Here is a 27,228-nt window from a genome sequence, read left to right as displayed (position 1 = left end):
GAGCGCGCGGCGTTTGGTGAAGCTTTTATCGTAGCGGTGTGACGTCAGTTCTGTTTCCGTGCCTCGCAATTATGAGGGGAAGGGCGGCAGCAGTGACGGAGGCACAGGCAGAAACATTGAAGAGCATTCGTGCGGTGCGGGTGGCAGGGTATTCACGACACAATGGAGACGGTCAATCCCGGCTAATGGGTCCGAAGCGTGCAGCCGTAGCTTAGCCTGGGGGCCGGGCTCTGATGTGCAGCGTGCTGCAGGCCACCGAGGAAGGATTGAAGACGGGCCACGCAGAATACCTGCACAAAAAGCAGGCGTTGCATGTGAGTGCGGGCCATCGCTAGGGTGCTGCCGAGCCCACTTGTCAACGTGTGAACTCGCGACCACAATGAAAAAGCCGCACATTCGAAGAAAAAAAAAGAATAAGCGCTCAAGGTCACGAGGAGTGGGTGCCATAGTTTGTTTGCCCCAAAGCTTCCAGCGCTTTCGTCGGGACTAGATAAAAGAGAATGCAATTGCAGCATGCGACAAATTTTTGTAACTCCACTCACACTGGATGAACTCTTAAAATTTTTGCTGCATTGAATTCGTGAGGCGCTAACATCTTTTAGTGAAATCATTCCATGGTTACTTGAAAAAGTGTTATAGGGCTGCTTTAATGCATTTTGTTTGACAGTTCTCACGACGAAAACGAGCCCGTTCGGTAATTTGTAGGCGCATTTTGTAGGCTTCAAACTACGTCAACAAACGCTGGAAAAGTGCGGCCATCGCCACTAAAATCACATAGAACTTTCAAACAGCTCTAAAAATAGACAACTATGCCCATCTAGCGGAAAACATATCATCCCCTCTCAGAGGCGTTAATCAAGGAAACAGCAAACGCTAAATAATGTGCTGCCATCTCTGAGGTATTGTGAGACTTTTTATGGCCTGCGAGATGGCGTAGCGTGTATCTTGGAGGCCATGAGACTGTCGCTTTACATCAAAAACCTGTATGTGCTATTCGCGCGCGCACGCTGGTACAATCTACTGTGCGTGTGTGTGTGTGTTTGTATGTGTGTGTGCGTGCGTGTGTGTGTGTGTGCGTGCGTGCGTGTATGTGTGTGCGTGTAACAAAACATTTTAATAAGTATGCACTTAGTGGTTGAAGGGTGCACTAGGGGCCGGATTTTTCTATCGCGTTCAACTCTTAAAGGTGAAGGTTAAGGGTCCCCCAATTTTTCTCGCCTTCATCTTCCTCTTTTCTAATTTCTCTTCAAATTTAGCAGCCGTTATTCAAATCAAACATGCGTCCTTTTGTCGTCTTATTCTTCATATTTTCTCCAATACTCAACACTCGGTGTTGCAGGTGTTTTATCTCATTTGCTTTGATTTTGCTCCATATTCCGTTCACTTGCTGTGTTAGTCATTACACTCGGGATTTGTGGTCCACCTAGAATTTCTAACTTTGGGACCCTTGCCGGTATATATGTTGATGTCGTAGCACTTTATTTACGAGAGCAATAAACTGAAACTGAAACTTGAAAGGGTCGAATTTCACTCGCACCTTGACTGTAGCCACCGACCACTTCGCCTCCTCCTGGTTATTTCTACTCATTTAAAGTCTCTATTGCCTTTACTGTCCCTAACCCAATGCTATTAAAAATACCGCGCCATTATCTTGGACTAAAGGGTGCAGCCCTTTACAGAACATAACAAATGTTCAGCCGTTCCCTCCTCCTCTCCACACGCACTACATACCGTGCCTGTGCTTTCGTATTTAGCTGTGTACGTCTTGGTCCGCGATGCTGCCATTCGGGCCTCGAAAAGCAAAAAACTACCCCAAGAATTATCGTAAATCTTTTCTGTTGCAATTTATTGCTTAAAACTTCAGTAGGTCTCCAGTAATGATTTGGTAAGCATTCTGATCTTCCTCTTGTTCCTCTCTGTTTCCTTTGCCTCCTTGTTAACGGATGCCTGCTTTTCAATTGGTATTTTCTGTTTCCTAAATACTTGCTTGACAATGTTCGAGTTTGCATGCTTCATTTATTATCAACGTTTTTCATGTACAAGTAGCTGAAAACTTTCCCAGCCCAACGCTCCTCGCCGATTTTTCTGAATCGCTCCTTGAATTTCATCTTGCTGCTAGCTTCGCTGCACTCGAACGATGTCTATACCAAGTCACCCTGTAGCTCCTGATTCGGGGTATTCCCGTGTGCTCCCAAAGCAAGCCTACCTACTCCTAGTTGTTTAATTTCCAATCTTTTTTGGACCTCTTATTTCATGCAGAAGACCGCATTGTGGAAAGTCAAACCTGGGACTATGACACCTTTCGGAATGTCCCTCACAGCGTCATACCGCGTGTAGTTCTGCAGTGCTCTAGTTTTCATTACAGCTGCATTCCTGTTACCTTTAGTAATTACGTGTCTTTCGTGCTCCCTCAAAAACTGAGGCCTGTTGCATATTCATACGCTCAAATATTTGTGTTGGTCCACTATTTCCAGCATAATTTCCTGTATCTTATGCTCACTGGCTTCGTTATCATTAAAAATCATGATTGCCTATTTTTTCCTACTGAACTTCAAATTTAACCTACCTCCCTCATAATTGCAGATGTCTGAAATTTCTGCAGATCTTCCTAGTTATTGGCTACTATATCTTCTGCATAAAAGAATGCTGATAATAATGACAGGTGATACTCGTTGGTTTTGCTGGAGAGCGTGGCGACTGGAACAGCCGAAGAGAAACACGCCGGGCTCCTGGCATGTTGCGGGGCCCTGGTACTTAAATGATTTTGTTCTGCATACTACAGACATACTGCACGCAAATCGCTGCTGTGAAGCGGTTCAGCTGGCGTCGCCCTTGAAAACAACGTAATAAGTGAAATAAATAGCCAATTTTACGCCAAAACCACGACTACAAAGACGAAAAACACACATAGACAAGACAAAACTAGTGACCATCAAAAGTTCATTTTAAAAGTTGTAATGTTGTCAATTTGTAAGTTTCTTTACACTAAAATAGAAAAATACTTTACAAGACCACTCAATTATTGGCCGATTCTCCACAGTGGGTATGAGCCATAAGAAAAGGGCAACAAGAACAAGAGAGCCAGTCCTATGCGTTCTGTTTGTTTGTATGGTTGTGATTTTTGCGTGAAACTGACCATTTAATTCAGACAAGCACCAACTAGCCCTACAGTCAGTTCTACTAAACGCAATAAGCATACTTCCTGTACAATTTCGCTGTGATTGTTGTTTTTCCTGATGTTTACGACCATCCTCTAGCAGCGTAGCTAGGTGTTTTTTTTTTTTGCTGCGGATGGAAATCTGTGCAATCTGACAACACCGCACCGGCATGATTCCCGCGTCTTTTTGTGATCTTCATAAACAGTGCTGATTATTATCTTGCACTATTTGTTATCGCATTGAAAGACAGCGCATTGGTTCCCACACGACTTCTTGCAAGCAGTAGCGGTGTTGAATGGTGATTTTTCGTCCCATAGACGCCGCTTGCCATGCTAACTTGGCGCTGCAGGGTTGCGGAAGAACAATTTAATTTTTACGCTTTAAGTACGCCGTCTAAGCACTTTGCCAGTACTAATATTTTTTACTAGTTTTCGGAAAACGCTTCATACTATATTCGTTCAATCTCCAACATTACCATAAAAATACCCAGAACATGCCGTCTGGGCGCGAGAGTATGTGCCAACAGCCTTGCCTAGACACGAGTAGGCGGCGTGCGAAACCCAACGTGGTGCACCAAACGTGGCCCTAAATTACCACTATATTCAAAGCGGAACAGCTTCCTTTCAATTCTCACTAGCAAATAAAAATCAAATCAGTATTCCACGCCAATTCAATCAGCTCAGCCTGTCAGTCAGAAACGCCTGGAAAAATGCTTTCCTAAAAATGTCTGGAAAAGCATGCTAACATATGCATACTACAATATTATGCGCCTTATCGTGGAGAACGGAAAACATCAGCTGCGCCGCAATACAAAATAGCTATGCGCTGTCACACTTAGTGGGCCGTAAACAGACGCGTCAAGGATGGTTTTAAATGCGATGCATTTCTTAGCGAACTTAGATAACATCTATCTATCTATCTATCTATCTATCTATCTATCTATCTATCTATCTATCTATCTATCTATCTATCTATCTATCTATCTATCTATGTGCACATGACTTTTAGCTTTCTTGGCCATTTCGATGCCGAAATTGCCACGGCATGACCAAAATTTACTATGACGAGCAGAAGTGTTTTGTCATAACATGAAAATCATAACATGTATGTTATTAATGTCCTGATTTACATTCCATGGTCTTGCTGCTCCTGCGGTGGTTTCGTTCATGACTTACTGCAAGACTGATATGGTATAACATGACTGCGCGGTGAAAATAAGGGATAGACCCTGACGTGGAAATCATGATATGCTTGTACATATGTCATGATTACACGCTATGCTCAAGGTGCACTCGTGGTCGTTTTGTCAGCTTCAAATATACTAAATTTGGTTTATGGCAAGTCAATGAATGATAAGGCTACATCAATAGTGCAAACATGAGCTCGTCTTATAAGAACCTTACTACATGCCACGCTCATGATGCGCTCGCGGCCACTTTGCTAGCTTTACATATACTAAATTCGGTGTTACGTGGCACGAACAGACGAATAATGTATAGAACAGCTGGAAACAAAATAATCATGACATGCGTGTCATTAGAGAATATGACAACAAACTACGCCAACGATGTGCTCGCGGCAGTTTGGCTATCTTCACATATAACAAATTTGGTATTACGTGACGTCAATGAATGACACATATATAAGACTAGTGCTTCCTGACATTCGTGTCATATAAAATATAACTACTTATACTACGCTCATACCGCAATCGTGGTCGTTTTGCTAGCTCTATATACCCAATTCGGTATCACATGACGTGATAGACGGTGATGGTGAATGACACGTCCAAACATGATAATCATGATATGCGTGCCATGTAAAACATGACCAAAAATGCTAGTTTATAGCGTGCTCGTGGCCGTTTCGCTAGCTGCACATATATCAAATTTGGTATCACGTGACGTGAGCAGACGGCGAAGGTGAAGGACACGTCCAAACATGATAATCATGATATGCGTTTCATGTAAGACACATGTAGCAGATTTGGCATCACGTGACGTGAATAGAAAACGAAGGTAAATTACATGTCTAAACACTATAATCATGACATAGAAGTCATGTACGGTATAATTTATGTCCGCCTCGTAACGTTCGCCTGATTTTAAAGTGGCATATATCAACCTTCCTCAGCAGTGCTTCACATATAATCGATTCCCACTGTTCGTGGGATCTGCCATTTTTTCTCCACGCCCCGTATTGGAAACCACTGCTTTATTTGATGTGCAAGTTTCTATTGTCACCTGTCCTTGGTACATTGTTCTTTTTTCTAGGTGTGCCGTGTGTTGGCCTCCATCGCTTGTGTGGTGCTGTTAGCCTCGTACGCACAGGAAAACAATGCAGAGCAAGGAGGGACGGTCAGATGTGAGTATGAAGTACTTTGCATCTAACGCATTTGCAGTGAGATCTACATCGACGGCATTCTCGACGAATCCCTGAGGCCACTGCTTAAGCTGTTGCCCAGAAACCTGCGCAGCTGGCAGCGCCGCTCGCCACACCATCCGGCACAACTACTAAGGATAATACGGAGAAACTGCGTTGCAACCAAGGACCTCCTCGGTAGCAAAAACATAGGAAGACTCGGCGTTGCAGCGCATATATTCGCGAATAATCTTAGCCGATAAGCCACCTAGCAGTAAGCGGGGCTGTTCTTCCCGCTTCCATGCACCAGATGAAACGCACTGTCCCACGCGTGGACGCATTGGCGCCTGATGGCTTCGTCTTAAGCCAAGAAAAAAAGAACTTCCAAGCAGTTTTGCAGCCTGCAGCAATGCGCATCGGTGAGATGGAAAGATGAAACAGTGTCTTTTCACAAGTTTCCCCCTATTCTGAGTGAACGGCGAATAAGAACGGCGTGGGTATCCAACCTCCGCATCGGCGAAGAAGTGATTCCGATGATGACTGTTTGTTCACGCCAATTCCCGAAAAGCGATTTCATTCTTCCAGGTCAATAGGCGTGTGTAGCTGCGCTACATACCCCTTGTTCTTCAAATGACACCTATTAGTGTTATGGATGACAGAGCTTGAAAAAATGGGAACTGTGGTAGGGTTATAGTGAGCATGCTTGCGGCGTAGCGTGTTTCGTAATGCACAGTCCGTGTTTCTGCGTAGGCGAAGTAAAGGTGTTCTGATCAAGAAATGCAGTTTATTTTATTTTCTGGGCGTTCGAGGGACTTGATCGGGTACAGCGAATGGAACGAGGAGCGACAATTGTGTGTCGTCGCCCTTCAAGACCCTGCGGACATAAGAGACCCATTCTCGACAATGGGGGACGTTAAGTTCGCGGCGTCTAGAAAGTGCTGAATTCTGTGATTGCAACTGTGCGACACTGGTATTCAAAGTTTGCGAGATGCTCATACGCTTGCAAGTCATCATAGCATATAAATTGATTGGTGCAGGTGAAATGAGCGATAGTTGTTAACACTTGAGAAATAACAAGCTGCTGTCAACGTATTTGCGAAGAAATGTTTGAGTGGAATATAACTGCTCAATGCAGGCCCGTAGCCAGAAAAGGGGGCGGGGGGGGGCACCCAGGCTAAGAGTGTGATGTATGTGTGCTGCCTGCTCTTGTCAAGTGATCGGTGAGCAAAAACTTAGCAGTGCATGCGCAAAATATCACATCGGAAAGTGCGAGGAAAAAAGGCTGCCACAGGTATTAGAAAACGATCTACACACAGAAAAGGTACCTGGCCCCCTTTAGATTTAACGAGTGCTTTAAAGAATTCGTGCCCCAACACGTCGACAGTTAGCTGAAAAGTTAAAATCGGGATTGTGGTCTTTGTGCAGTGGTTCTCACGTGCACTGAGGATGTCGTAAAATTTAGATATCCTTGTTCGATTTCACCCGCAGAGCAATGCACTGGTTGTGCCTCGCTCTCAGGTCGTGTGCGCTCAGCTTTCTTGACTTGTGGTCTTACATCGGATAATCGTGGATTACGTGGGATACTGAGTGATAAATGCGGGTAAGCAACAAAATTTGAGGAAACCACGACTCCATGCACGAGCGCGGGTCAGCAGCGATACACGCGAGGCCCCTGCGCTCCTCTAGACATTAGGCATGCCATTGTCGAAAGATGACCGCGCATCTGAAAGCACAGCATCTGTAGCAGTGATTGAGCACGGCATATACAAGCTTGCACTTTACAGAGAGGCCTGGAGTGCAGGAGCACTGGCCATCGGCAATTTCAAGCTCCGTAAAAGCACCTCGCAGCCGCACTACGATCTTGTGTGGGTCCAAGTTTACGCCGGACGTCTCAACTCAAAGAGCAGCAACATTCATTTCGTCGTCAAAATTGTCCTTCGCACCAACTAAAATAAGGTACTCAGCTCCGAAAACTCACTCGCCTTCAGCAAAACATCGGGAATAAGCGTCGCAATCCAAGAAATGCAGTATTTCTCGGATTGCAGCGATAAGCTGCGCCGACCTCACTGTACCCGCCATTACTGCCAGTGTTGCTCAACTGTGAAGCGCCCCCTGGTTTTCATTTTAGGTGCGAATAGTAGGGGTGGCTCAGTTATAGTCGTCGGCAAGTATTTGAAAAGAGTCAGAAAGGCTTCATCGAAAACACCTTTACCGCTTAGGAAAACAGAAACTGTACTTTTGGACTGTTGTATCAAAATAACATGTAAATAAGTAGCGGCGGCATACAGAACTGCAATACCGCGAGTCAAAATGGCACTGCCAGCGCTGTCATCATCATTAAAGAGTGGCATTTTTTCTTTTTTTTTTGTTTTGCTGTAGGTAGGGTGGCTCACTTTTGGTTTGCGCTGCGCGCTTCCTCTGTTATTTTGTTTTGGTCGCGTTGCAAAATCACTGTTCGCATGTATAGCTATCGCCAGGTTACCTAACTCGCCTTGACTGGCAAAAACAACGTCCATAAGGTAAGGTTTTCATCGTTTATTGTGAGTGTGCAAATAGGTAAAAACAATGCATACAATTAGGGCCGAACAAAAGAGGTAGAGAGAGAGAAAATACTTTATTCACAGGATCGTGCTTGGGGTAGGTGCCGGCCTCGCAGGGCGCGGTCGACTCTTCTAATATTCTAGTCTATGTAGTCCTAGAAAAACTGGGCCAGGAACTCGAGGGTTGAACCTGACCCGACAGAGGATACTTGTGTTTTCACGCCCCGAGCTTGCGGATCAAAAACAAGTCACTTATACATATCGAAAGCTTTCAATGCATGAGTAAAGACTCTTGAAACCTAACAATCATTTGCATATAGCTCAACAATGAGATCGCTGAATGAACGTCGCTCTCATTGTGTTGTGCCATTCGAGTAGTAGTGTGCCTTCAGGACAAGGGTCTCATTCTGCCGTAAGATGCGGCGCTTGCCAAGTAGTGTTGATCTTAAAGTGAAGTGAAGGTAATATGTGGAACCGGGAACAAAATTTCAACATTGCCGACAGATATCTCGCGAAGTGAGAGCAATGCAGTTTTGTTAAAATTGCTACGTAAGCAATTGCGGATGCATGTAGTTATGAATCTTATTAGCTCTGCAGTGCTGCATTGAGTAGCTCAGATTTGTGCAATATTGTGTCGTATCGACAGGATAGGAACAAGTTTCTAATTGTCAGTTGTGTACGCATGATATAGGCAATATAGATTTAGGTGATGGGCATAAACATATTTCAGGCTTGTTACGTTTATCATTAGATATACGTTACATATTTATTACAGCTATAACGTGTCATCACAAGTAGTGACCGGTCTTTTGAGTATGCAGGGAACATGTATGCTAAAGGAACAGAGTTATGAGGTAGGTATTTACATATAGAAAATGCCTGATTTGAAGAAAAAAAGCTTTAAGCATGCATTGTACATGTCCGTTGTTTGTACATCTATGTTGTACTCTTACAGTACACTAAACAACTGCTCAGATGTGATCACAATCCATTTTTTTTGCGCAGACATATTGATAGAACTTGAGCACTCTCTTGCGAGCAAGCAGTCCTGAAACGACTGGCGGAACGTGATGTGAAGCTGCCCAAATACTGAATCAATAAAGGTCACATTAATTACACACTTCTTATTTTGTTTACTTTTAAGTATACTTGTGCTTGATCGCTGAAGTTGTTTTCTTCCTGCTACATTGAGAGGTGCCGAATTTAAATACGTACTATCTTGCAGCGTGTCTGTGGATTAGTCAAGATCATGTACGTTTTAACTACCTCTTCACTTTTCAAAATTTTTTTCTTGACAATAGTGCACAGAAAAATTTCCTTCATAGTGGCAGGTACTATAGCCATGACAAGTTAATTTAAACAGAAGCAGATGTGTTCAATCGAATCAAGGAGGGTTTTTATGCTATATGAAAAAATTCACACCACCATATTAAACGCACAAAATCTTGCTCATGACGACAGCATTCACGTCCATGATGAAGCTGTGCTGCAAGTGCTCATCACCTTTTTATTTATTATTTTAAGAAGCCCTTCAACATATGTGCAAAGCTAATGCAATTGAGTGCAGGCTTGTGAGCTTTGGTGCAACTTTCTGAACCTAGTATGAGCTATTAACACAGTTATTTAAAGCAAAACACTTGTGGTTGTAGTTTTTGAACTGTCTCACAAGGCACAACTAAATGTCGGAAAGCCTCTTAATGCCCCTCACTTTAGGGGTGCTCATTTTGTAATGCAATTAATATTATCTGACCATTTACCTACTAACGTTAATATTGGTACGTGAGTAATGAGTCAATATATTGCAAATATATTTACACAATACTTTTGCAAGAGCGGTTTCAGCGCTAGCTGTCACGATTTGGTGCGCGTTCGTGAACCTGGGAGGGCCGGGGTACCCTCCAGCAGAGTGACGACCAGCTACGGCTGGTGGACGGTGACTGACCCCCGAGCGGCTGTGCTCGGCGGTGTTTATTGAGTCCGCCGTGCCCAATGTTGCCCACCGAGCCTAGTGGGGCCACTTAACCTAGCGGCCAACAAATATCAGGGAAGGGGGGCGCCACACGATTGTCACACCCCTCACCACCTAGTTTGTTGGTCTACACAAACACAAACACCTGTCAATTCGTCGAGTAGCGGTCTGGCGGTCTCCGGTGCCTCGCACTTCGCCTCAGCACGGGTGTCGCAGGTGTGACCGCATCAGGCGCTGCCTGCGTCGCTGTCGCACTCTCTGCCCACCTCGCTGGTGTCCCCGGACTTGCAGGCTGCGTCACAGTAATGCGAGTAGCACCAGCCCCTGGTGCTGTGCTGGCATCAGTCACTGCACTTGGCTCCCCTGCCTGCTGGCTTCCTGAAGGTGCGGCGGCTGAGGTCGCCAGGCGAGGCCTCACATGGTTAGCATGCCGGTGCCACGTGGTCCCGTCCGACATGCGAATGAGCAGTGACGATACACTGGCTGGAGAGACCACGTGCCTGGCAGACCGGGGTACACCAGGCCGGAAGTTCCTGGCGAAGACCGGAGCCCCGGACTCCGGCAACGGCCCAGGATGGCAACCTCGGTCAGCCGCCAGCTTCTGCTTGAGCTGCTTCAGGAGCGCTGGGGACCGGAGGTCCGGGCGCAAGACGTCCAACGGTGTCTTCACCATCTGGCCCAGCAGGAGCTCGCAGGGGGCACGGCCCGTGACGTCGTGGGGTTTGGTCCGGTACTGAAACAGGACTCAGGCATCCTGCATCCGGAAATCCCAACCCTTGCTCTTCTTGAGCTTGTCTTCGACTGTTTGTACTACCCGCTCGGCAGCACCAATCTACGCGGGGTGGTACGGTGGAACCAATATCCGGCGGATGCCGTTCTTCGTCAGCCAGGCCAGATACTCCTCACTGGCGAAAGCAGGACCGTTGTCGGACACGATGACGTCCGGCAACCCTTGCGCTGCGAAGACTTGCCGCAACGCCGCAATGGTGGCCCCTGCCGAGGGAGTGGTGACTGGCAGTACCTCCACCCACTTGGAGAAGGTGTCCACCACCACCAGGAAGTAGTGGCCCTTGAAGGAAACCCCGAAATCTACGTGCAGGCGGGACCACGGCTTCTCCAGGAACGGCCAGGGGGTGACCTCCACATGGCGAGAGGCTCGCTGGTCCTCCTGGCAGGTCTGGCAGCTCCGCACCATGCGAGCAATGTCCTGGTCCAGGCCAGGCCACCAAACGTGGGACCGGGCCAACATCTTGGTCTTCTCCACGCCTGGATGGCCCACGTGCAGCAACTGCAGGACCGTGTACCGCAAGCTCTGCGGAATCACCACCCTGGAGCCCCACAGCAGGCAGCCCTGCTGCAGGCTCAGCTTAGCGGACTTATGGCTGTACGTCCGCTCAGCCAACTCCTCTCCTCGGGACACCACCTTGACCACCTGTGACAGGACCGGGACCCGGCTGGTTGCCTGTGACAGTGCCGATCTGGACAGCACCTCCGGGTAAGCGTGCTCAAGCATGAACATTTCAGCAGGTTCAGGAACTGCAGCAGGCACCACCGGCAGGGGCAGTCATCTCAGAGTATCAGCAGGTGCCAGGTATGTAGACCAGCCGGTAGCTGTAGGCCGCGAGCTTCAAAGCCCAGCACATCACTCGAGGCGACGTCTGTACTGGAACCACCTTGTCGGGCCCCAGCAGTCCCAGCAGCGGCTTGTGGTCCGTGACCGCCTCGAACCTCTGGCCCCACAAGTACTGCTGGAAGCGCTCGACCCTAAACATGAGGGCCAGGCCTTCCTTGTCCAGCTGGCTGTATCGCTGTTCTGCAGCATAGAGCCGACGGGACGTGAACAATATGGGCGTTCCTGGCCATTCTTCTGCCGGTGGGCCAGGACGGCTCCCTCACCGTACGGTGACGCATTCACCGTCAGGACGACATGCTTGGCCGCATCGAAGTGCACCAGTACTGGAGCCTTGGTGATAAGCTCCTTGCTGCGCTGGAAGGACAAGCTCTGTTCCTTCCTCCAGGCCCACTGCTGTCCATCTCGAAGCAGAAGATGAAGTGGCTGCAGATGCGACGACAGGTTCGGCAGGAAGGTCCTGTAGAAGTTAATGAGGCCGAGGTAGCTCTGCAGCTCTTTCTTGTTCTGGGGCTTGGGCGCCTTGAGCACCTCTTCAACCTTGCGAGGTGCTGGGGCCAGGCCTGCCAGAGAAATGACATGGCCTAGGTACTCAATGCTGGGGGCCAAGAAGATGCACTTCTCCAGCTTGAGCTTCAGCCCGGCATCCTGCAATCGTGCCAGGACTCTGTGTAGGTTCTGCAGGTGTATCTCTTCGTCTCTACCGGTCACCAGGATGTCGTCCAAGTACAGCGCCACGTGCCTCATGCCCCTGAACTGGTTGTCCATCTCCCTCTGGAAAATGGCAGGAGCTTAGGCCACGCCGAACGGTAGGCGCGCGTACTAGAAGAGTCCCAGCGTTGTCGATATGGTGACATACTTCCGGGACGACTCCTGGAGCACCAGCAGCTGGTACGCATTTCTGAGGTCGAGCTTGGTGAACTTCTGTCTCCCGGACAGCGCCGACCAGAGGTCTTCAATGCGTGGCAGCGGGTACTTCTCCACGGTAGCGACAGGGTTGATGGTGATCTTGAAGTCCCCGCAGATCCTTACACTGCCGTTTTGCTTGAGCACGGGTACGATGGGAGTGGCCAACTCTGAAGACATGACGGGCACCAGGACGTCGTCTTGCTACAATCGTTGCAGCTCCTGCGTGACACCGTCCTTCAGGGCGAACGGCAGTGGGCGTGGCTTGAAAAACCGGGGCTTGGCTCCGTCTGGCACATGAATGCGCGCCACCGTGCCGATGAATGTGCCCCCCCCCGTCCGGGCTGGAACAGGGTTTTAAACTTGATCAGGGGGCTCGGGACGTCTTTCACCGCACGTACAGCTTCCTGGTACTCCTGCAGCCGCACACCCAATGCCTGGATCTAGTTCCGGCCCAGCAGCGTCGGTGACGGCCCCTTGGTCAGCTACAGGGGCAGGATGGCCTTCCTGTCACCAAGGCGGACGCTGACCTGGGCGACCTGTCCCGAGTAGCTGCAAAGCATGACGCCTGACGCCTCGACTGGCACGCCCGGCAAGGTGCACTTGAAGGCCTTCCTGGCCATCACTGACACACTGGCCCCTGTGTCCAGCTCCATGGAGATGGGACGCCCGCAGACTTCGACGGTCAGCATATACGGTGGCACAGACGACTGACGCATGTCCGTGTGCCACACGTCAAAAATCTGCGGGTCTCCGGCCATGACGTGAAGCCCAGCCGTGGCAACCGAGCCCCGCCACAGTGGTCTAGTGGTTAAGGTACTCGGCTGCTGGCCCGCAGGTCGCGGGATCAAATCCCGGCTGTGGCAGCTGCATTTCCGACGGAGGCGGAAATGTTGTAGGCCCGTGTACCCAGATTTGGGTGCACGTTAAAGAACCCCAGGTGGTCAAAACTTCCGGAGCCCTCCACTACGGCGTCTCTCATAATCATATGGTGGTTTTGAGAAGTTAAACTCCACAAATCAATCAAGCCGTGGCACCCGAAGCTGCTGCCGCATGCCCCCACCGCCTCCGCTTGCGTTGCCTCACGTGGCCGTGGGCTGGCGCGGAACACGTTCTCGGCGACGGCGGCTTCCTTCCGTCGGTCGTCCCCCCTCGGCACGCCCGAGCAATGTGCCCAGTCCTTCCACACGCGAAGCGCTCCGCTTCCGCGAACTGGCACTTTGAGGGGGGGTGGTCGCCACCGCAGCGACTGCACTTGCCACACCGAGTCGCCATCTTGTTCACCACCGCTTCCGTCGACGGTGAGCCGGCCGCCCGTGATAGCTCGCTCGCGTCCTTGGCCGCAGCTTCCATCGCCAGCGCTGCCTTTACCGCGTCGTCCAGTGAGGGGTCGGGAAGCTCCAGGAGTCGCATCTGCATCGCGGGGTCGTTGATGCCGCAGACGAAACGGTCCCGGAGCAGCGAGTCGAGCTGCTCCTCGAAGGCGCAGCCGCTCGCTAACCCTCACAGCGCTGCAACGATGTGCCCGAGCGTCTCGGCGGCTCCGGTTGTTGAAGCGGAAGCGCTCCATTAACATCGACGGGTCCGGGCTGAAGTGCGAGCGTGGCGTCGCGAGGAGCTCACCTAGCGACTTGTCATGCGGTGTGGCCGGCTTGTGCAGGTCGAGCAAGAGCCCGAAGACGCTGGTTCCGCAGCTGGCCAGGAAGATGTCGCGCTGTTTTTCCACGGGGGTGTCGTTCGCCCGAAAAAAACACGCCGACCTGTTCCTCGTAGACTGGCCAGGCAGACCCATCACCCTGTAACGGCTCGAGCCTCCCGTAGAGCAGCATGGCGTAATGACGGCCGACGTGGGGGGCAGTGTCGGCGTTCTCGATGGCTTCGGTCACTCCGTGGGCTTCTTTCTTCATCGCCAGTGTCACGATTTGGTGCGCGTTCGTGAACCTGGGAGGGCCGGGGTACCCTCTAGCAGAGTAATAACCTGCTACGGCTGGTGGACGGTGACTGACCCCCGAGAAGCTGTGCTCGGCGGTGTTTATTGAGTCCGCCGTGCCCAATGTTGCCCACCGAGCCTACTAGGGCCACTTAACCTAGCGGCCAACAAATAAATGGAAAGGGGGGCGCCACACGATTGTCACACTAGCCAATCTGGCTCCAAGCTCTATCAGCAAGCGACCTTCATACTCTTCACCGGCCGCACACGCGCATTGTCAATATGCATTGCGGCAGCCTACATGTAGCAGAACCCCCGTCGGCAAAGGCACTGTCTCGACGCATTTAGACGTGAACGTCATTGGGCGAGTGGTACTGCTTCAGGCATGTGACGTGTACAATGTCGCTAGTCCGAGGGGCTGATGAAGACGACGTGGCAGTAGGAGCGAATTTATAAGTGACGTGAGTCACCACACGAAGCACTCTGTATGACCCCGTGTCCCGAGAGAGCAGTTCGTCAGACAGGCCAACTTGCCTAGTCGGAGACCACAGCAGAACCAACAAACCGGGTGAAAAGTGCACATCGCAGTGTCGTTGTTCATACCGACGGTGATAGTTTACTTGGGAGGTCAAAAGGCGAACGCGATCAGCTTCGCGTGCGTGGCCAGCCCGGCTAATAGCGTCCAGGGCCTATTCTTTGGTCGGAGCTGCTGGAAACGAAATGACTGTCTCGAGGGGCAATGTGGGTTTGCGGCCGAACAAAGGAAAAATTGAGATAACCTGCTGTGTCAAGGCGCGAAGAATTTTGCGCAAATATCACGTATTGTACAGCGAGGTCTCAGTCAGAGTGGTCTGAGGAGACGTACTTTGAAAGCATCTCGGTTAGGGTTTGGTTCGGACGCTCTGTGAGGCCATTTGTTTGCGGATGGTACGATGTATTGAGCTCATGGTATGCCATCAGTGTATTGAGCTCATGATAAGCCTCCTCTGGCATGGACATCCGCAGACGCGGTCATTCTTCCTGGCGTCCCCTGCTTCTCGTGCTGGCTTGAACACACGGCGCAACTTCTTTTCTTCTTCAGACGCTGTCGGCTTGCCATAAGCTTGTATCGCTTGAAACATGAGATTAGGATGTCGCTATGTCTCGATAGAAATATGCGGCTTTGGTCTGTGAGCAGCTGGCGTGGAGCACCATGTTGCGAAACCATGTCGCGCAGAAGAAAATCGGCGACGTCTGTGGCGCCACTTCTTCGAAGAGCGCGAGAGGCGTCGTAGCTTGTGGCGTAGTCAGTGGCCACGTATATCTACTGTGGTGACTTCGCTACTCACCAAAGCGTATTATCACCACGGTTCACGCCTAGCGAGCCACAGGGCCGCGACTCCATCACCACTCGCGTGTAGCGCACCACTCTGCGCACGCTCGACTAACAAGGCGTTTAGAGCAGCGCGGCGAAACAGACAGTGTACGAATAACAGTAATACACTAACACTTTATTGTCTTTGGCAGCACCCTAAGCTCAACAATGAGATCACTGAATGAACGTTCGCTCCTGGGACGTGGGGAGCAAAGGCTCCGGACGTTCACGATAAGGAGAAACCGCGAGCACGTCGCAGCTGGCAATGGCGAGCTTTGACAAGCCGGTTGTGAAAAGGTCCCTTGCGGCTATGCTGCGCACTCTCACGATGACCACTGGGCCTGGTCGCGAGAGTTAGGGCGAACCTCGTACGCGTAGGCCTATGGCAAGTGCGGCTTGGTGTGGTACGACTACCTCAAGCACTAGGCACCGCTGTTGGCTTAGCGTATGGTACCGAAGCTAGCACTCAAGTAAACACGCCTGCCGGGATGCCAAGGCCCCCCAGGCAGGCTACAGTACGGCGATTACCAAAGGGGACGCGGACGAGGGAAATACGTGCTTACCCGGCGCCGATCGCGGAGGAGAGAGCGCCCATCCTGGCGCGCACGAGAGTCGGCCTCCCGAGAACACGTGCCACGCCCGCGCGAGCCGCCATCTATCACCTCGCACCATTTCCAGAGCAGCGGGAAAGGAACAAGGAGAGCGGCAGTAGGGCGAAATGCCAGCGAAATGGTAGCGGGCGCGCATAGACCCCCACATCCTGTTCTCCCTAATTCACACTATATACCTGTCTGCAAAAGCAGCCAGTCGTCGCCCATGCATGCAAAGACGCAATGGGCAACAGCTAGCCTCAGCCTGGCCCTGCAACTGCTGCTAAAAACAGTTAACACAACCAATACAATTGATAAATAAAAAAACATATATTTGGCCTGCTGTAGAGTTATAGAGGGGGGCTCCACGTGGCCCTACAGTTCTAAGAGACGGTCCACGTCCATGGTGGCGACGCCGTTCATCGGTGGCCCGTCGCTGGTTGCGGTTGGCGGCCGCCCTGAAAGCAGTACCGGGAAAGGGGGGTCCTCCCCATTTGCTGTCGGCAAAGGGCCGCCAGGTCAGTGTCCGAGCGCTGGCTGAGCGGGGCTGGTTTTGAAGCCTTCCTCTTGGTGGCCGTCCACTCAGCAGCTGCATTGTCCACGCCACGTGCATGATACCTTTATAATGGCACTGGTGGTGCACTGTCACACGACACGTGGCGCAGAATTCCACCGCAGCATTTGTAGGCAGTTGGGCGCCTCCGGCTGCCTTCTTGATGTCCGCCAGTGTACAGCACCGGAATGGCCACGGGACAAGGTCCAGGGGCAGGTCGCGCTGAATACGCCACAGCATCTTCCTAGGTGTGTCGCTGACAATTAGCGTGGCACCTCTTGCCCCTCTTGCCGCGCCCACGTGGCCACGCTTTGCCTTGGCGTTTTGGGGCACGGTGGTGGTGCCAAAGTTGTTGGTTCAGGCCGCCGAGACGTCCACTTGTTGGACTTGGGTGGTGCTGAGGTCGTGGGCTCGGGCCGTCGAGGTGCCCGCTTTGTGGACTTCTTCCTCTCCCGGCGACTTGATTGTTAACTGGAAGGCATGTTGCTTCTCTACCTACCAGCACCACACAAAAAATGGCACACCGCTGGCAGTTTCCGGGTTTTTCCTCTCGCCTCACCGACAACGAGCGCCACCTATGCTTACGTAGGGGTCGTTGACCTGGTTAACCAGCGCCACCTAGAGAGAGAGAGAGAGAGAGAATTCATTTACAAAAAGGTAGAGAGGTTGGCCTGAGCTATAGTATGCTCTGGCCTGCTACTCTACACTGTGGAAGGGTGACTGGGGAGTGAAAGGGGGATGAATGACGATGGTAAAGTAGAGAGATGATATGTTCTTATTAGGCTAGGTAACTATAGAGACGTGCACCCAGTCCAGTGGCTTCTAAGAAAGCGATGATGGCTCGTATAACCACATGTGTGCTGCTGTCGTCAGGCCAAGGACCTAACACATTCTCATCGGTTAATGGTCGACTAATATATCGGCCAATCAAAGATATCAGTTGCTGACGTTCGCTTGCATATGCTGGTCAGTCGCAAATTATAAGTTCGAGCGTTTCTGGCAGCCGCCAGTGACCACAATTGGGACCTGTTTCATTACAGCCAATCAAGTGGGTGTAACGTCTCGTGTAAGCCATACCGAGGCGTATGCGGTGGATAATGCATGAGATGCTTTGCTTTAACTTGTGAGGCATATGGAACTTCATTTCCGGGTTTCATTTGTGCAGCCGCTTGTGCTAGGGTACTGGTTTCTGCCAGTGCTCTAAGATAGAGTTGCGCACTACGCGCCGAAGTAGGATGTTAGCATCTTGTCGAGAAAATGCGATGCACACTTCCGGGGCACTATTTAAGCTCTTTTAGCTTCAGCGTTCGCCTCGTCATTGCCCATTATGCCACAATGAGCAGGTATCCATTCGATTGTTACATGATGTCCTTTTTTTGTAGCAATGCCAAGAAGCTCTGCTATTTCAATAGATAAAGTATGATATGGACCTTGTCTCATGAAGCCATGGATGGTTTGAAGAGCAGCGTTGGCATCGCACAGTATCGCCATTTACGAGCGTTCTGTCGACAAGAAACGTATTGCCTCCCGAATAGCAACAAGTTCCGCGGCTGTTGATGTGGTCTTGTGATCTACATTGAAATGTCGAGCCATCTTCATTTGCGGAATGTCAAAGGCTGCGGCGGAGGTACGTGACGTGGTAGATGCATCGGTATATACGTGCGCTACACCGTCTTACATAGTATAAATGTGCAGCAGTGTAAGTTGCTTTAGGCCGTTCGATGATACAAGGGACTTCGTCATAATCCGAGGAATCTGAAGTATGACAAGTGGTCTAGGAAGGAGCCACGGAGGTGTCTCAGGAACACGTGGGGGAGAGAATCTTGGCAGTATGATGTTCTCGAGCCGCGATATAGCTCTTTAATAACTGCAGTCTCGGTGGCTGGCAGGGAGCGCTGATAGGGAATGTTGCCTGTGTCGAGTCAACAGGCGAAGGTGGACTCGAAGAGGCTCGCAGAGCACAAATACTTTGATTGGACAAGCCTGAGCTTCGGCGAGAGATCCCTTGGTTGATGTGCATTGAGGTAAGCCCAAACATGTTCGCAACCCTTGAGCTTGGATGCTTTAAAGCGTGCTCGCACAACTGGGCTTCATGCTTGAAAGCACGGGCATGCTGCATCGTAAGCACCCTAAGAATAAAGATTGGCACAGTTGCAGCAGAGCTGCCTCCGAAGGGCCTCATCTTGCTCCGTCCATGACCCGAAGATTGTGGACAAAACTCTTGAGCTTTGACTTCAAGGCTGTGATGTGTTTTGACCACGATAGATTCCTGTCGAGGATAACACCCAGGAATTTGTGTTGCACAACAGCACGAATTTCTGTTCCATTCACAGTTAGCGGGTATCTTGTCATTTGTTTTCGTGCAAATGCAAGCACTGCGCAGTTTTCAGTCGACAGTGTGATACCCAGGCGGCGTAGGTACCTTGCTGTGATGGTCACTGCACGTTGCAGTCGAGCACGCAGTTGGGGGCGCGTGGCTCCAACCGTCCAGACGCAGATGTCGTCCGCATAAGTGCTCACCTTCTCCGTGTCAGGAAGTTCAGTAGCAAGTCCAATCAAGGTGATGTTAAAAAGTGTCAGACTGAAAATACTCCCTTGGGGAACACCACGGTGAATGTTATATTGGTCTGTATCTCCATCGCTTGTTAACATATACACAGTACGGTCGCTAAGGTAGCTCACGATCCTCAAGCGCATCAAGGATGGCATAATGTAAGACACTTTCGTAGGTGCCTTTATGTCAAGAAAAACAGCAGCCACAAATGTGCCTCGACATCTTTCTTGTTCAACATCGGAGACCAAGTTGATGACCCCGTCAATGGCTGATCGGCCTCTCCTAATGCTATTCATGAACGCAGGAAAGCGATTATAGCTCTCTAAGAGCCACTCTAATCTCGACAATACCATCCTTTCCATGACTTTGCCAACGCAGCTGCTTAAGGCGATCGGCCTTTACGATGAAAGCTCATTAGGGCACTTCCCCTGTTTAAGCAGTGTGATTAAGCAGCTGCACTTCCACTTATCTGGAACATTTCCTGACACCCAGGAGGTGTTGTAGTAAGATAACAGGATCCGTCGTACTTTCGTATCAAGATGGCGAAGTGCAGCGTACGTAATTCCGTCCAGCCCGGGTGCCGATGAGCGTCGTGAAAGTGAAATTGCAGCGTCCAGTTCCTGCGTTGTAAAAGGCCCTTCGAGGCGCTCGTCGAAGCACGGAGGCACAGTGGCGGTAAGAGTTTGGGTCACAGTGTGAGCGGTGGAAACGACAAGGCTACAGTAGTCCTTGGCTATCTCTAATTCAATCCGACCCTGATGTAGAGCCACCGCATGGAATGGCCAAATTTGTTGTGGAGAAGATTGTACACTTCGTAATATCAGCCAGATTTTAGAGAGAGGCGGTCTTGGGTCCAAAGAACCGCAGAACGACCTCCATCGTTGCCTGTCCAGCTTGTTGAGATGCCGAAGAACGTGTCGTTAAGCTTGATGACAGGCTGAGAGGTCTGACGGTGATCTTGCTCTTCTTTATCGTTGTTCTGTGCGGCGACGGATAGCACGAAGGGCCTCGTATTGTATGTCAATAGCTGATCATTGCAGCGGAATGGTAACTTGTCTTGTTGTGTCACGCAGGGACGAAGAAATAATGTCTTCTACTTCGGGTGATGTAGTTGTGAGCTGACAGCTGGTTTTCACAGATGACTTGAAAAGACGCCAGTCTGTCTGATGAATGCAGCGTGTGGCTGAACGGCGGTACCACCTAAACTGAACATATGTTGTCAAGTGATCACTACCGTGAGTCTTTATATCCGCGGACCAAGCTGCAGAAGACAGGAGACACCTGGATACAAATGCAATGTCGAGGCAGCTGCTGTAAGAAGTACCCTGAATGAAATTCGGCGATCTGTCGTTCAACACCCTTAGTCCAAAAATACACAAGAAATTGCACAAATCTCTGCCATGGCCGTTCATTACAGGGCCACCCCAAAGGTGATGATGAGCGTTGAAATCTCCAATGACAATGTGGGGGCTCTGAGCAGCCTGGTGCACAGACCTCTAGTGAGAGCAGTCCATCTTCGCATTTGGATGGATGTATCCGTCGATAACTGACAACGTGCGCCTCTTACACTTTATAGTCAAGCAAACGTAATCATTCATTGCATTCGACAGAACGTCATATCGTACGTACGTCATATCGCGGCGTACACAAACTAGCATCTTGCTTGCACGGTGATCACTGCGAGACGAAAGCTGGACGTTTCCAGATGAATGGAATGTAGAATCCATGTTTGGTTCGCAGATGACAATAACTGGGAACTGGTATTTCAATACCCACTGTCTAAAATCAGAGAGACGGCCACGTAAACCACGAGCAATCCACTGCATAACAAACGTCTGCTGCATGCAATCTTCAAACATCGAGGCCACGTTCGCTTACTGAAGAAAAACAAGAAGTGGCTCCAGCACTTCAAGTAACTGGACAGCAGCTTTAGCCACCGTAGTGTTTAGACCACTAAGGATCTTGCGCATTGAACCCATCAAATTTTTAAGCATACTCTTGATGTCATTGTTATCCATCTTGTCATCTTGCTCACTGCGTTCAGCAGCATTATGTGTGGAAGGCGTACACGTGGGTCTTGATGGTAAAAAAGGCCACTGCGAAATATTACGGGCCGATGGCTGGTTGGCTCATCCATTCGTCGGCTGCAAAGGTACGAAAGCACAGACATCTTCATTTCTGGCCGGTAAAAGTAAACGACGAGACGGTGAAGCCTGGACATTTCATGTCAGTTCTTCAACTCGATTAGCACTGCTCCCTAATTTGCGTCGGTGTCGTGAACGACGTGTACTGCGCCGGACCGCCGTTGCAGCTTCTCTGTGCGTTGAGTGGTCCCAAAACATCTTTTTCATGATAGTTATTTGGTTCCTCCTTTTAGGAGAGTCCTTTGAGATTGCATTGTGGGTGGCCGTGTAGTTAGGACAATTTGTGGCAGCGTTGCAGTTGCCATCGTCATGAGGTCCATCACATCGTTTGCAAGTTACCACACCCTTACAAACTGCACTGACATGCCCGAATTTCAAACACTATGGCACTGTAGAGGCCTCGGTACATAAGGGCGTACTAGATGACGCACATATCCAACCTTGACGTGAGTAGGCAACGACTCGTACTCGAACATTACTTTCACACAACGCGACCGTCCAAAGCGGTGAAAATCAAGTACAGAAGCCGTCGAAGAAAGCGATTTCTCGAGGCTTGAGTATGTATTCTCTTCGTTTACATAATAAATGACGCCTATCGTAGTTGCCTTGTGGTACGCGGAAAACGCGCGCACTGGAATGTTTCCCAACTGCACGATGGCCTTCAGCGTGTCCAGTATAGCCTTTGAAGTAACCTCCGCCGACAGGATGTTCTTGCGGGTATTTATAAGTATTTCCTCAACCTGGCCAGGTGCGATGCGTTCGAAATACTCCGACAAGCTTTGCCTAATTAAAGTGTTCAGGGCGTCTGTCGTCGTTGTCGGCATGTACGAGATCGGGAAGGACCGCATGCTACTCGCCTTTTTCGGTGCCTGTCGACTGGTCGGCGACGCCCTTCTGATCTTTCTCTTCAGACGGCAGCTTGTAACAGGGGTGAAATCACTGTCCGAGGCCATGTCTTCGTTGGGAGAGCCATCACAAGCGTAACTGTGCACCGCGTTGGGGCCGAAGCGGTCACTCACATCGGACGCACTCTGATGAGGCGGTCCAGGGTCCGGAAGCTGGGCGGGGTTTTGATCCCCCATTTTACGGGACCACGTCCCCCAATGTTCTTGTCTCAGATTGCAGAAGTCACAGAGAAAATCTTGAAAACTTCGAGCGCTGAACGCTAGAGCTGTTATCTGCGATCACTTCTTCTCAGCCTTCACTAACAAAGTCAGCGCCACATATGTTTACGTAGGCGTTGTCGACCCAGTTCTTCTCCCTCCCTGCACCACACAGACACACACACCTGCACCACCAGAGCGTCCTCGATTGTTCTCGCGAGTAACCAGTCGCTACCCCTCCGCACGGAAAAAAGCGGAAAAAAGCAAAAAAAGAAAACATCAAGGAAAAACATGAAAACTCAAACGACAATCAGGAGCAGTAACTGGGCGGAACCAACTTCCCTGCAAGCACTGGCTGTAAAGAAGTTAGCTAACTGAGACTAGACAGTGAAAAGAAGGGCCTTTGGTTGCGAAAATAAGCCTACTGTCCGGCACGAAATCACTAATGTGACCACTTTCTCTGATTATACCGGTGATTGGGCCGCATGCGGTCCGCCGCGCCGGGTGTGTGCCGCTGCTTCCGCGAAGGGCGCTGGTGCAGACTCGTCAGACATCGACGCAAAGGCTTCCACGTCTGCGTGTGGGCGTGGCTCAGTTTTCACGAAAGCAGGTCTTTCAGCAAGTACATGAGCGGAGTCCAAGTTTTCTCCACTCGCTACGGACCAAGCCACTTCGGAGTGAGCGAAGCTGAGAAACCCTTGCTTGCGACGCTAAGAGCGTGGTTCCGCTTCACGACAACGACCCTACCTTAAATGAAATGTGGCAATGTTTTCGGTCGTTGTCAGCCTTTCGCTCACCCTGGCCGATGCCAACTTCTGCCTCGCTCTACTGAGAGGGCGACAAAGCCTGTGCCGAAGTGTTGAAGCATAAGCAGAACAGTCTGCCGGTAATTCCTCGTCCCCGAGCTGGCATTTGCATGACACTGATCATCGGATTTGCCAACTACCTTCCGAAGTTGGGGAAAGCGGGAGAGAAACCAGTATAGAGACTCTCAGAGGTTCGGATTGCCAACGCGATTTCACTCAAATCGTCTGCCCAGTCGTTTTGACTTTCGGCAAAGGCCACCAAGATTGGTTTAAGCAAACGATTGGTTCGCTCCGTCAAATTAGACTGGGGATGGTAGGGCGAAGTGGTGCAGTGATCTATTCCTAGGAAACGGCACGTATCACCAAACACCCGAGTGGTGAACTACGACGCGTTGTCCATGATCAATCTTTTTGGAAAGCCGAACCGACAAAACACTTCCTGTAGCCTCTCTAGCTCCACTCGTGCTGTCACTTTTCGTAGTGGAAACAACTCCACCCATTTGGAAAAACGATCAACGACTACCATCAAATGTATATACCCCTGCTTACTCCGGGAGAACGGCTCCGTTAGATCGCAGGTGCCTATACTTGCCATGGGCACTCACTGACGATCGGTTTCATCAAGCCGGGCGGCTTGCCACCCCTTGATTTCACCACTCTACAGACGTTGCAGGAACGGCAATAGCGAAAAATGTCACGCTTCACGCCAAGCCAAGTCAAAACCTTCATCAGTTTCACAAAAACTTTGTAGCCACTCAGGTGACCGGCCATGGGCTCTTCGTGAGAGGCTCGCAACAGTGCGCCTCTCAGACTTTTGGGCACAACCACCTTAAACGGGTCCACGGTTTTCTCATCAGTGGCTATGAATTTCAGCAGCAGTCCATCATGGTCCAGCAAGTATGCATCCGCGGGGGACCCAGCAACACACGCCGGTTTTCGCCCCTTTGCGCCCGCCGCACTACTGTAGCGTCCCGGCGCTCCGTCTACCTGAGACCATCGCTCAACTCGCGACAAAACGGATCATCTTGCTTGGCCTTCAGTAACTCTCTTCTGCTGAAAGTGGTTTTCATTCTCCCAAAGGCGAGCCTGGTATCGTTCCCTCTCAGGACTGCAGTCATCGCCTCCGCTCGCGTTGGGGTCACGGGTTCGCTACCTTTTCATTCCCCCTCTTGCCCGCTTCGCGGCGCGCTGCTTGCCGGGCCCGTAGAAAGTGTGTGCTAGTAGGCGCACTCACACTTTTCTGAGCTCGGGGGCACGGCCACCGTTTCTCCCGTATCGCTCGCTTGCGCAAAGGCACCGATAGCGGTTGTCGCAATGGGATCCAGGTTCCCGGTAAACACCGGGCACGGAATAGCACGTCATCTACAACGTTAGTGCGTTCCGATACTGCACTGAAAAGTCATAATGCTGTATTAGGAGAGCCAAGCGCGCTAGCTTGCCTGCAGGCTTACGGAGCCGCATCAGCCTGCTAAGTGCGCTGTGATCTGCTTGCACAACCTGTTTCGTCCCATTAAGGTAGACATCAAACTTCCGCAGTGCAAACACGATTGCGAGGCACTCCCTCTCAGTCACGGAATAATTTCTTTTCGTGGGTATGAACGAGTGGCTGGCAAGAACTAATGGCTGCAACACTCCATCATATTCCTGTAAGAGAACCGCTCCTAATCCCAGATCGCTTGCGTTAGTCAGGACAACAAATGGTGTGGTCAGGTTGGGGAGCTTGAGCTGTGCCGTCTGTGTAATAGCGCTAGACAGACGGCACAACGCCTCTTCCTGCTCAGGTCCCTATCGTCACTCAGCTGAGTTAACAAAGAGCTTGATCAAGGGCGCCTGCACTCGGGCACAGGACGGAATAAACGACCGCAAAAATTGGCCATTCCGAGAAAGTGGCACAGGCCGCGTACGTCCTTAGGCGCGGGGAAATCGAGGATTGCTCGAAGTTTCACCCGATATGGCTCAATGAAGCCTTCGACCAGCGTGAAGCCAAGTAACTCAACTCGGGTTTGTGCTAGTTGGGTCTTTGCGGGATTTAACATCATCCCGGTGGCTCTCAACCTTTCGAGCACATCGGGAATGTGGGCCAAGTGCTCTTCGAAGGTTCGTGAATAAATCACAATGTCGTCGAGGTAGCACATGCAGTAAGACCACTTTGTTTCTCCGAGGACGCGGTTCATGAGTCTCTGAAAAGTCGGAGGAGCACCGCAAAGACCAAAGGGCAAACGAGTGAACTCAAATAACCCTCTGTGGGACGTGAACACGGTCTTGCACCGGCAACGCTCATTCATCCGGACCTTTAGGTAACCTTTGGAGGCATCTCATGTGGTAAAATACCGTGCAGTGCCGAGGTTTCCTACGATGGAGCTAGTCGTGGGGAGCGGATAGGCACCCTTACGAGTCAATTCGTTCAGACGGCTGTAGTCTACGCACAGGCGATGACTGCCGTTTTTCTTAGGCACGAACACGATTGGAGACGCCCAGGCGCTGGACGAACGGCGAACGATGCCAGCTGAGAGCATCTCGTCCAGCAAGCCATCAATTACCTGCCTCTTGGCCTGGCTGACGGGCCTGGGGTTGCACTTCAAAGGAAACGCGTCACCAGTTTCGATCAAATGGCTCACCAAATCGGTACAGCCTGGTTGATCAGTGAAGAGCTCATCACATTCGCGTAAGATTGCCGACAAACAACCCTTCTATGTATCATCCAATTGAGTCGCACAGGCGATAAAAGGATGCGGATCCACTTCATGTCGTGCCGCTTGATCCCGATGGGGATTTTGGGCTAACGAGTGCATAGCGCAGGGGCCTGCCCTCAAAGTTTGCACGTGACACGTTTCAAAAGAGTGAGAGCACACTGAATACGAATACACAAAAAAGGACACACACACACACACACACACATAGCGCTTACATTAGTGTCCGTTATGGTGCGTAGTATTGTCGCGGTTACTTCTGCGTAGGAGTTGTGCCCATCGTTGTGCCATATAAGTAGTGTTGTGATCACAAAAGTAAACTGTTGAAAGTAGCGTTACATGTGTGTGCGTGTGCCCTTTCTTTGTGCATTCGTATTCAGTGTGCTCTTACCCTTCTTAAACATAAAGCACATACATGCTTACCTTTCCAACTTGGTGAAACCACTTGAGCTCAGTACTCTGTTCTGTGGATTCTTGGCATCGACTGGACATGCTTCAAAGATTTGCAAGGTACTCAAGCCTGAATGACAAAGTCAAGTGCGGTTGTCCCACCAGTATCTGGAGCTACAAATTCAAGGCGAACGGAAGGCTGGAACTTTCAGAAAAATTCTTCAGGAATACCTGAAGCTGATCAACAGGACTACTGAATTCTTATGGCGGCGGGAGCTGGCGTATGTGCGGACGCGTTTTCCTGCGAAGAATGCTGCACCCACAAATCCTGTTCACATATCTGAGGGTGTGTATCTACCAGTACCAGTTAGAAGGCCCTCTCTTTAGGGCCAAAGTTTGTGGTCGAAACTAAACGGTCACGCCATGAATGGTTGTCCTTGGTTAGACAGATCTCAAATGATGTGTAAGAAGAGAAAGCAGGCCGCATCGTCTCAGCAGGTGTTCACGTCATCTCTCGATGTAAGATGCCCGATTCAAAACTCTCTATTAA

At 50.4% G+C, this 27,228-nt stretch overlaps 1 protein-coding gene across 4 annotated transcripts in view; it reads left to right on the top strand.

The window, feature by feature from the left end:
- Positions 1-27,228, top strand: part of LOC119167773 (uncharacterized) — a 933,880-nt gene that overhangs the window by 223,359 nt on the left and 683,293 nt on the right. For all 4 annotated transcript variants that reach the window (XM_075891061.1, XM_075891063.1, XM_075891060.1 and 1 more), the window contains exon 2: positions 5,432-5,522. In XM_075891061.1, the coding sequence (XP_075747176.1) occupies positions 5,432-5,522 (91 nt within the window). The remainder of the gene's footprint in view (positions 1-5,431; positions 5,523-27,228) is intronic.

The sequence above is a fragment of the Rhipicephalus microplus genome, chromosome 3, assembly GCF_043290135.1.
Source record: "Rhipicephalus microplus isolate Deutch F79 chromosome 3, USDA_Rmic, whole genome shotgun sequence".
Lineage (NCBI taxonomy): Eukaryota > Metazoa > Arthropoda > Arachnida > Ixodida > Ixodidae > Rhipicephalus > Rhipicephalus microplus.
Note: the sequence above shows the minus strand (reverse complement) of the source record. Positions and strands in the feature narration are given on the sequence as shown.